Genomic DNA, 11,877 nt, shown 5'->3' with positions numbered 1-11,877 from the left:
GTATCCCAAAGGTTTTCTGTCGGATTGAGGTCAGAACTCTGTGCAGGCCACTCAAGTTCATCCACAGCAAACTCCCTCATCCATGTCTTCATGGGCCTTGCTTTGTGCACTGGTACACAGCCGTGTTAGAAATGGAAAAACTGTTCCCAAAAAGTTGGGAGCATAGAATTGTCCAAAATATTGGCTCCTTAGTTCCAGTGAAAGGACCTCTGAAGGATTTAGCATACCAAGAGCTTTTGGACAATTCATTGCTCCCCACTTTGTGGGAACAGTTTGGAACTGGCCCCTTCCTCTTCCAACATGGCTGTGCATCAGTGCACAAAGCAAGGTCCATAAAGACATGGATGAGAGAGTTTGGTGTGGATGAACTTGATTGGTCTGCACAGAGTCCTGACACCAACCTGATATGACATCTGTGGGATGACTTAAGAGTGCAGATTGAGAGCCAGGCTTTCTTGTCCAACATTAGTGAATGACCTCACAAATGCGATTCTGGTAAAATGGTCAAAAATTTCCTACATGCACTCCTGAACCTTGTGGAAAGCCTTTTCAGAATAGTTAAAGCTGTCATAGCTCTAAAAGGTGGACCGATGTCAAAATAAACCCTATTGATTAAGAAGGGGATGTCACTTCAGATCAAATGTGAGTCTAGGCAGGTGAGTGAATACTTTTGGCAATATAGCATCGTTCTGTTTCAAATAATAGTGTGTTTAAAAAAGTAGGTACAGCACAAATTGCTCATGTAGCTTTTATTTCCGTACACGCATTGGCAACACTGCATGTTCTATTCCAAATCAAAGCATGACAACAAACCATTTAAAGAATGGGAAGAAAAGGAAACATTGCCCTGTTCAAAAGCAGTGTCTGCATTTTTCTTTACAGACTTTTCAAACTTACTGCATAAATTGAAAACGCTTGAAGATTTTGCTTTTCTGTGAACACCTGAACTAACAACTAATTTACAGGTAGTTGTACAACGACTGTTTCTGACAACTGCTTCACATCTAACACTTGTATTCCAACCCAGGACAATTAGACTACATTCCACAATTTTGTAATGAACCTTGAACGTGTGTTTATTTTTGTGTGTTTCTGTTGGGGGGGGGGGGGGGGGGGGGGTGCGAGAGAAAGAAGTATTCCTTTATGCTCAGAGCTGTTAATTCTGAGGGGCTTTGAATGCATCGCTCTGCACATTGTGGGCGAAACGGGAACAAGAGAGCCTCGAGGTGAGCTGATTCCAAAGTACTGTACATAGTTCACCATGTTCCTCTTCTTTATTTAATTGTTTATATTAATTTAATTCTAATTTCATTTTAATATAATTGTACTGAAGATGAATTTACCCCGCAAAAATATTTGTTTCCACCAAACAATTCAAACAAAATCAAAATGAAACATTGTTTTCACAACATAATTTGGCGCCCCCTTGAGGCCGCGGCGCCCCAAGCATTTGCTAACCTCGCCCTGTGGGCGGGCCGGCCCTGCTCAAATACATGGTCACTGGTGTCCAACAGGCGGCACGGTGGGCGACTGGTTAGAGCGTCAGCCTCACAGTTCTGAGGACCCGGGTTCAATCCCCGGCCCCGCCTGTGTGGAGTTTGCATGTTCTCACCGTGCCTGCGTGGGTTTTCTCCGGGTACTCCGGTTTCCTCCCACATCCCAAAAACATGCATTAATTGGAGACTCTAAAATTGCCCGTAGGCATGACTGTGAGTGTGAATGGTTGTTTGTTCCTATGTGCCCTGCGATTGGCTGGCAACCAGTTCAGGGTGTACCCCGCCTCCTGCCCGATGACAGCTAGGATAGGCTCCAGCACGCCCGCGACCCTAGTGAGGAGAAGCGGCTCAGAAAATGGAGGGATGGATGGTGTCCAACAAAAAGGCCCAAACCGTAGTTTGAGAAACATTGCCATATACGATTGCAGGTCTTTTGACAATCTGCCTGAGGGCCCCAGACCCAAAAAGAACAATTTTACTGTCAAGAGCTCACAAAACATTTCTCTTTAGGCCAGTCAATGTCTTTCGGAAATGCTAACATTTTGTCGATTTTCAACAATTGGATTTTGCAGGGGCTTCCGGCTGACAATTTGGTTTCTCATAGCCTTCTTCAAGTAATGCAGAGGGATGTTGTTCACTCGTCCTGGACTGGTATACCAGTTCACTCTATGCAAAACAGGTGTGACATATTTCTCATAAACAGTGGTTATACAAAAACCCTTGGTACACTTCTGTTAAAGAAAAGAAAAAACACTATGGTCACTGAAATAACTTGAAACTGACAAAAAAGAAATAATAATTTTAAAAGTTCACCAAAAAACAAAAAAAACAGGCGATAATTATTTTTCAAATGAGCTGGAAAAAAAATTATGGTACCCCTAAGTGAGTCAAGCACAGCCATCAAATGAATATGTGATTCTCAATGTGTGATTTTTGCATCTGTTGACCATTATTTTGGCCCACCCTTCATGAGCAAACTGGTCAAGCTATCTCAGGTGTGAAGGATGCCATCTTCATACTGCATGTTTCAGCTGCTTCCACAGATGTTGAATGTGATTTAGGTCAGGGCTCTTTAGAATAGTCTGATTTTTTGTTCTTAGTCATTATTTATTTTTAGCATTGTACAGTATTTGGGTCATTATCCTATTGGACGACTCATGACCTGCTGAGCCCAAGCCTTCTCACACTTGTCAGCTCATTTTGTTCCAGAATGCCTTGATATTTTATTGTACCCTGCACAATTTAAAGACCGGATGCGGCATAGTAGCACCGGAACACAATCGAGCCTCCTCCATGATTTTACAGCTGCCACAGTGTCCTTCTGTTTGTATGTTTATTTTTTTTCGGTGTCTGTAAACATAGACCTGACAGAAATTGCTAAAAAGAAAAAAAAAAGCTCCCGTTTTGTCTCATTTTTTGAAAGTATATTCACCCAAAACATTTATCACTTGTCAATATGTGTTTTGGCAATTTCCAGTCTCATCAGTTTCAAGATATTTCAGTCAACATGGTTGCTTTGCTGCATCTGACAGTGTGTATCTTCAACCTGTGGTGGGTACAATAAAATCTCAAGATTACCAAGGCATTGTGCAGCAAAATACAACCCCAATTCCAATGAAGTTGGGACGTTGTGTTAAACATAAATAAAAAGAGAATACAATGATTTGCAAATCATGTTCGACCTACATTTAATTGAATAAACTACAAAGACAAGATATTTAATGTTCAAACTGATAAACGTTATTGTTTTTAGCAAATAATCATTATCTTAGAATTTTATGGCTGCAACACGTTCCAAAAAAGCTGGGACGGGTGGCAAAAAAGACTGAGAAAGTTGAGGAATGCTCATCAAACACCTGTTTGGAACATCCCACAGGTGAACAGGCTAATTGGGAACAGGTGGGTGCCATGATTGGGTATTAAAGGAGCTTCTCTGAATTGCTCAGTCATTCACAAGCAAAGATGGGGCGAGGTTCACCTCTTTGTGAACAAGTGCATGAGAAAATAGTTGAAGAGTTTCAGGACAATGTTCCTCAACGTACAATTGCAAGGAATTTAGGGATTTCATCATCTATGGTCCATAATATCATCAAAAGGTTCAGAGAATCTGGAGAAATCACTGCATGTAAGTGGCAAGGCCGAAAACCAACATTGAATGCCCGCGACCTTCGATCCCTGAGGCGGCACTGCATAAAAAAACGACATCAATGTGTAAAGGATATCACCGCATGGGCTCAGGAACACTTCAGAAAACTAATGTCAGTAAATACAGTTCGGCACTACATCTGTAAGTGCAACTTCAAACTCTACTATGCAAAGCAAAAGCCATTTATCAACAACACCCAGAAACGCCGCCAGCTTCTCTGGGCCCGAGCTCATCTAAGATGGACTGATGCAAAGTGGAAAAGTGTTCTGTGGTCCGACGAGTCCACATTTCAAATTGTTTTTGGGAATTGTGGCCGTCGTCTCCTCCAGACCAAAGAGGAAAAGAACCATCCGGACTGTTATGGACGCAAAGTTCAAAAGCCAGCATCTGTGATGGTATGGGGCTGTCTTAGTGCCAATGGCATGGGTAACTTACACATGTGAAAGCACCATTAATGCTGAAAGGTACATACAGGTTTTGGAGAAACATATGCTGCCATCCAAGCAACGTCTTTTTCATGGACGCCCCTGCTTATTTCAGCAAGACAATGCCAAACCACATTCTGCACGCGTTACAACAGCGTCGCTTCGTAGTAAAAGAGTGCAGGTACTCTACTGGCCTGCCTGCACTCCAGACCTGTCTCCCATTGAAAATGTGTAGCGCATTATGAAGACAATGGAGACCAAAGCTTCAACAATTAGTGTCCTCAGTTCCCAAACTTTTATTGAATGTTGTTAAAAGAAAAGGTGATGTAACAGTGGTAAACATGACCGTGTCCCAGCTTTTTTGGAACGTGTTGCAGCCATAAAATTCCAAGTTAATGATTATTTGCTAAAAACGATAAAGTTGATCAGTTTGAACATTAAATATCTTGTCTTTATAATGTATTCAATTAAATATAGGTTGAACATGATTTGCAAATCATTGTATTCTGTTTTTATTTATGTTTAACACAACGTCCCAACTTCATTGAAATTGGGGTTGTATGATGCCCAGAGACAAAAAGCTTAATCTCACCCACAGGTATTTGTTCCTCCTACAGAAGAATGACCTATAAGCAGCCAGTTGAAAAAAAAATAAGAGTGGCTAACATAAAACATTGGACTTAATGGTTCAGTTTTTTTTGGGGTGAAATATTGCTTTTTATAATATTCTGGATTTTTTTTTTCACTAAAACCACCACCACCACAACAATACTGTTTTTTCAAAATGACTCAAAATATAGTGTTTCAAATTATTGCACACATCATTTAAAAACAAACAAAAGGTTATAAAGAACTGTAAACAAAAATCTGTCATATTTCTCTTATTACATAGAAATACATTTTTATATATTGTATAAATACCGGTACATGTTAACATAGGAATCACCACTCTTTCATATCAACTTAACTTTCATCCTTTGAAACTGTATTTCCGAGGATAGGTCCCCCTAATTACTAATGACAGCTCTCAGAGTTGGAGTTTGGAAGTTATACTTCCATGCATCCTCATAGATTAAAGATGTTCCATAGGGTCTCAAAAGCCTTGAGGTCAGCGGATAAAGGTCTCCACACCATTAGTTTTTCTCCCTTTTTACCAATAATGACCATTTTATTCAGTTTGGGCAGGGTTCTTCTTTAACATGGCATAAAATGGTTAGTTAGAAACTTTACATATTTTTTCTGAGGTCATTTTGACACCTTAGGCGGCCTAAAGGGGCCTACCATCTCGCTCCCTATTATTCCATCCCAAAACCATACCCAGCGACCTCCTCGTTGACGTTGCAACCTTGGGGATATGGTGGCCATCCACCAACCAGCCAGAATTCCATAGTATGGCATTATTCAGTGAATACAATTTTTGAAAATTAGTTCTCATGCACTGTATTTCCGAGCCCACTGCAATCCCACTTGTGAGATTGATTCGTAATGGCCGATATACAGCTTTATGCAAGATTGCAAGACTTTGGAGGATCCCGCAACGAGACGTTCTTGGGACACCAAAGACACCAGCAGCTTCAAATGCCTGCTTGCTGCTCCCCAATTGATTTTTAACAGTTGGTTTTTTAATAAGATGAATTTGCCTGACAAACTTTCCATCATACGCCTTTATCAGAACAAACCTGTTTGCCCTCTGAGCCACACACAAATTATTTAACATTACAGTACAAGGATTTTTTTGACATGTAGTCTTTTCATTCCTTCTGCAAGACATTGGACTATTCTGCACTTTTCATCAGCAGAAAGATCCTTCTTTTTTTCCCATTTATGCATGACTATGACTTGCTTAATATTGTGGAACAATCGCCTTAAGTAATTTTCCTTAAATCAAGCTCACTTGGCCAACTAATTATCAAACCTGTCCGTGATTGCTAACAGTTATCTAAATATACAGGAGAAACAACATATGACAAAACTTCCCTAGAAAAAAAAAAAAAAAATAGTTTTATTAACATGACGTTTTTTGGGTTTCCTGAAAAGTCTTGGTTTTTGAGATACGAGGATTCTGCCCAACGGCAGCAATATGTACTGTTTAATCATTTTGAACGCTGTGTACTGCAAATAAATAACACATTTTATGCATTTCTTCATGTTTGGTTGTGGATTAGAATGTTAGTGTTCCTAGTGTATTTACATTTATAGAAATAATAGCAACTGTGAGGATTTAAGCTTTATTCACTTTAAAAAACACTGCTATTATTCCCAATATACCTTTATCACTAAATTATAATTGCTTTCAAATTAATTATGTACTACTCATTTGCTGATTTTTGATCAAATCTTGGGAACTTATATGCTTGCTTTCTCTTTTGAATAAGGTACATCAAATGTATTTCTTGAATACATAATCTGCTCTTGAAGTTATATAATATGCTTAAATTCCACATCCTTGAAAACCATTGCAATGAAAGAATATCTGTAAGAAAGGAAAACAAAGAAACAAAAAAACACCCTTTATCAGAACATGTCAAAACATCTGATATATTTTCTTTGCTGGCGGAAAATATCACATACTGTACTCATATAATTCTTGGCGTGTTAACATGCACACTATTTATTATCATGCAATGTAACCAGATTAAGGAACATTACCATTTTATTTATCATGCTTAACCATTAAAGATGAATAAATGTAACACAAATTTCAATATTTTAAAAACAATTAGCTTGTTTACAGATACATCTTCAGTCATCAGTTGAAAAATTCAGACAATGTACAAATAAACAAATACACATGGTTGTTAGATGGGCTAATCAGAATATGCTGCTGTCAATAAAAACAAAGTTAGTGTATTTATCTCTTCAAATAGCAATCCATCCATCCATTTTCTAATCCATATCACTTATCCCGTTGAGAGATGCAGGGAGCTGGAGCCTTTCCCACCTGACTTCAGGCGAAAGGCGGACTACACCCTGGACTGGTCACTGGTCAGTCCTAGCGCACACCAGACAGACAGATAACCATTCTCACTCAGAACCATACTGTCACTTAGTGGGAACTGAACACACACTTCCTGCACCAAAGCCAGGCGAACGTACCACTTCACAGTCTGTGACTTTCTTCAAATATTTAAATGTCATTAGCTGACATTCAGTTTTAAAGTATTACGACCAATCTTAGAAATGGCATGGCCTTAATCTCAAATTAAGAATTCATCCATTCGATATACTTGCTTTATTAAAAAAAAAAATAATGCCCTTATATTATTATTTTTGTGATGGGACATTTAATCTAACAAAAACAGTGTTTAATAGGCTTTATATATCTGAAAGAGAATTTATGTTTGCTTAGTCTGTGCTGATGAGGAGAGTATTCCTCTATCATCATTATTTATTGAGTTAATTTATGTGGGAATTTGTATCACTTGGTTCTCATTGACAATTACCTTAATTTGGTTACAGGCATGCATCCAATACAGTATATGTGTGCATGTTAACATACTAGAGTATTGCCAGTACAGTGTTTACAGTTATGCAACATGTTCTTTTCGTAAAAAAATAATAGTAAGTACATAGGATCAAGATGCTTTTGCAGCTGTGTATTTGCTATCACACAAGTACCGTTAAACATTTGAAGCAAAGAGTGTGTATCCCAACTGGAGTTCATAAATCTACACTGTTTGACCACATTTTAGGGTTCACATGATTTTCATGTTGAATTGTATGGGTGTCTCTGCCGGACTAGCCTCTTCTGCTTCTTCTTTGCGTGGCACATACTCAACCTCTATACTTGGTTTTGCGTTGTTCTTCCCTCTGCTCCAGAGGAAAATAATTACTAGACAGAAGAGTACAACACCAAGGAATGAGATGAACCCCATTGTGGTTGCAATGATTAGTGTCTTTACATCAAATGGAAATGGAATTGTGGTCCGGGTCACATTTGCACCTTCATCGTTGGGTTGGTTGGAAATGAAGGCAAATGTCTTGTTTGGTTGATGAGGCCAATTAGGGGAGTAGCTATGCACAAAAAGATGAGCAACTTTGGTGTCATTGCCTGCTGCATTGCTTGCAATGCACAAGTAGGTCCCGTTGTCTTGGATTTGGGCATAACGAACCTCTAGTCCACCCTCATCGGACACAGAAAGTCTTGTCCCCACAGTTTTGGTGGTGATGTATTCTTTCTTAGGAGAAAGCCACATGATGACAGGGGCTGGCTCACCCTCAGCTTGGCAAGTAAAACTGACTGTAGTTCCTTCATCCACATGGCTCTCTTGAACCTTGTTATCCACAATCTTCGATTTATGGCAGATGAAATAATCAGAAGGCAGGATATCTGGGAAGTCCTTGAACTCCTTTCCCTGCACAACATCAGGTGACGAACAGATAGGCTGCTGTCTATTAAAGTTTAACCTCCACCGCCGGCGGAAAACCCAGAGCAAGCGACAGTCACAGGCCAAAGGGTTGTCATGCAAAGCCAGAGTTTCCAAATTACCCACTGAGTGGAAGACAGACTCCTCCAGGGTGCTCAATCTATTACTAGAAACATTGAGAATGTGCAGATGATTTAGTCCTCGGAAAGAGTAAGGCTCAATGGCAATTAATCTGCCACCAGCCAAATGAAAAATCTGGAGCTTTTGTAGATTGTGAAGTTGGTTCCCTTCAACAGTAAGAATGGGATTAAAAGACAGATTTAGAAATCGTAAATAATTTAGGTGGCTGATAGCCTGGTAAGGGATGGAAGTGAAATTACAATTAGTGATTGCTAAAGATGTCAGATTCATTCCAAACAAGCATTTTGGGGTCATGGTATCCAGGGAAGGCATCTGTGATATTTCTAGAACTCTGAGCCTATACAGCCGCTTAAATGAGTAATCCCTAATGGCAGTGATGTTCAGATACCGTAATCGAAGTGACAGCAGGTTGTGCAGATGGCTCAGGGCATCAGTGGGCACTGAAGACAGCTTGTAACCCTCAATGTTGAGGGTTTCAAGATTGCTGAGGCCATGAAATGATCGTGGTGAAATGAAAACGAGGTCATTGTCACCGACTTCCAGTACCCTCAAGTTGTAGAGCTCCTGGAACATGTAGTCCAGCAGAATGACAATTTTATTCTCACTAATATCCAGCTGTGTAAGGTTATTAAGGCCTGTGAACACCCCAAGCTGAATGAGCTTCAGGTGGTTGTTGCGCAACCCGAGATTCCGTAGATTCATGAGGTTGCTAAAAGCCCCTGACTCAATGGAGGAAATGGTGTTTTCATTTAGCTGCAGCTCCTCCAGCTGTGGGTAGTTGATAAATTCCTCTGGCCCAAGAAGTTTTAGACGATTCTTGCTCAGATCCAGGAGCTTTGTTTCAGTGGGGATGCCTTCAGGGAAAGTAGCCAATCGTCTTCGATGGCACACGACCGAGCGCTCTTGGGCATTGCAGTCACATCGGGAAGGGCATCCGGTGGTTGAGCCAGAGAGGACGGTGCCCAGCATCAGGACGAGGATGGGCTGCCAGCACGCCACTAAGTAGCTGTGCCCCCCTGCCTCAGCAGAGACCATCCTACTGTGAACCTATGGAGATATAGGGGGAAAAAAACAAAACAGTTGAGGGTGGATGTAGATAAAAATAACCTTCGACTCAATCAGGCACATAGATACGGTGCTCAGTTTACGACGAGATTCCATTCCTATGGCAGTGGCGTAACCCCCGTACCTAATTTGGAATGCACTGTTGTATATCATTAACCTACACTAAAACAGTAGCAAAGTCAAAATTACAGTAGTTTGTTAATGAAAAACAATTCTAGGCCATAAATATGTAATAATCAAATGAAAAACAGTAAGTAACTTTTCCAATATTTAAACATGGTGTTAATGTTCAAACTGTGGATAATGTTACACTGGCTTACACTGGTATTAAAACTTTTTAAACTTCTTAAACCTTTTAGGAATAAAACCTTTTCCTCGTTTTTGATGAACATTTAGGCCTACGGTATGCATTAAATGTTTATTTACATTTACCTGGAGTGCCTGCCCACTTACCAAGTGTGAAAATAAACAACAAAGTAATATTTTGTGCGCTAACTTTCTTAAGATCTGTTTGTGAGCAAAACTAAATGTTGCCGCATTTTAACAGTAGGACTAATCACATTACACATAACACCCTCAATTTCAAGTTTCAGCCTCATCACTCGATCCGATACTCTTTTCACCTCCAAGACATTTTTTGCTAACTCTTCTTTTTAAATAACCCCGACTCCATTTCTCTTCCCATCTACACCATGGTAAAATAATTTCAAACGTGCCCCTAAACTTCTAGCCTTACTGCCTTTCCACCTGGTCTCCTGGACACACAATATATCAACCTTTCTCCTAATCATCATGTCAACCAACTCCCGAGATTTTCCTGTCATAGTCCCAACATTCAAAGTCCCCACATTCAGTTCTAGGCTCTGTGCTTTCCTCTTCTCTTTCTGCCGAAGAACCCGCTTTCAACCTCTTCTTCTTCTTTGACTTCGACCCACAGTAGCGGAATTTCCAACGGCGCCCTGCAGGTTGACGGCGCCGGTGGCGGATGTTGTAAAGCCGCGCCACGACCGATCCGGTATGGAATTCTTTGAATGAACGCTCATATTTGTTTGGCAAAGTTTTAAGCCGGATGCCCTTCCTGACGCAACCCTCTGCATTTATCCGGGCTTGGGAATGGCCTACAGTTTGCACTGACTTGTGCCCCCCATAGGGCTGCATTACAATTCTTATTTGATTATAATTGTTGCATATGTTTCGATCCTTAATAAAAGTTTAAATTTCTTTTTGGTCTGGGTTGTTCAAATATGCATATAAACTGCTATAATAATTGTAAAATATCTCATTTATTTCTATGGTGACTGTGTACAGTTGCCATTTGAATCTTGAAAGGCTGTAATAAATGTTTTTTTCTTTATGACGCTTAAGTTGGTTTGCAAGAGATTTTCCGAATTTATTATTGTACTCAAAGTTAGTGTGTCTTACGGTTGTCAAAAATCTGTTCTTTTTTTATAACGTCTAATTGATGTTTTGCCTGGCGGCACGGTGGACGACTGGTTAGAGCGTCAGCCTCACAGTTCTGAGGACCCGGGTTCAATCCTGGCCCCGCCTGTGTGGAGTTTGCATGTTCTCCCCGTGCCTGCGTGGGTTTTCTCCGGGCACTCCGGTTTCCTCCCATATCCCAAAAACATGCATTAATTGGAGACTCTAAATTGCCCGTAGGCATGACTGTGAGTGCGAATGGTTGTTTGTTTCTATGTGCCCTGCGATTGGCTGGCAACCAGTTCAGGGTGTATCCCGCCTCCTGCCCGATGACAGCTGGGATAGGCTCCAGCACGCCCGCGACCCTAGTGAGGAGAAGCGGCTCAGAAAATGGATGGATGGATGGATGGACTATCCATCCATCCATCCATTCTCTACCGCTTATCCGGGTCGGGTCGCGGGGGCAGTAGCTTCAGCAGGGACGCCCAGACTACCCTCTCCCCAGCCACTTCATCCAGCTCTTCCGGGGGGATCCCGAGGCGTTCCCAGGCCAGCCGAAGGATGTAGTCTCTCCAGCGCGTCCTGGGTCGTCCCCGGGGTCTCCTCCCGGTGGGACATGCCCGGAACACCTCACCAGGGAGGCGTCCGGGAGGCATCCGAATCAGATGCCCCAGCCACCTCATCTGGCTCCTCTCAATGCGGAGAAGTAGCGGCTCTACTCTGAGATCCTCCCGGATGACCGAGCTTCTCACCCTATCTCTAAGGGAGAGCCCGGACACCCTGCGGAGGAAACTCATTTCGGCCGCTTGTATCCGGGA

The 11,877-nt window shown here is 41.3% G+C and overlaps 1 protein-coding gene across 1 annotated transcript in view; it reads right to left on the bottom strand.

Moving 5' to 3' along the window:
• Positions 1–1,104: 1,104 nt before the first annotated feature.
• The window catches only part of lingo1b (leucine rich repeat and Ig domain containing 1b), a 30,335-nt gene continuing 19,562 nt past the window's right edge, over positions 1,105–11,877 (bottom strand). The window contains exon 2 of the mRNA XM_061762033.1: positions 1,105–9,622. Coding sequence (XP_061618017.1) covers positions 7,763–9,622 — 1,860 coding nt within the window. The 3' untranslated portion in view covers positions 1,105–7,762. The remainder of the gene's footprint in view (positions 9,623–11,877) is intronic.

Source organism: Phyllopteryx taeniolatus, chromosome 2, assembly GCF_024500385.1.
Source record: "Phyllopteryx taeniolatus isolate TA_2022b chromosome 2, UOR_Ptae_1.2, whole genome shotgun sequence".
NCBI lineage: Eukaryota > Metazoa > Chordata > Actinopteri > Syngnathiformes > Syngnathidae > Phyllopteryx > Phyllopteryx taeniolatus.
This window is presented reverse-complemented; position numbering and strand designations above follow the sequence as displayed.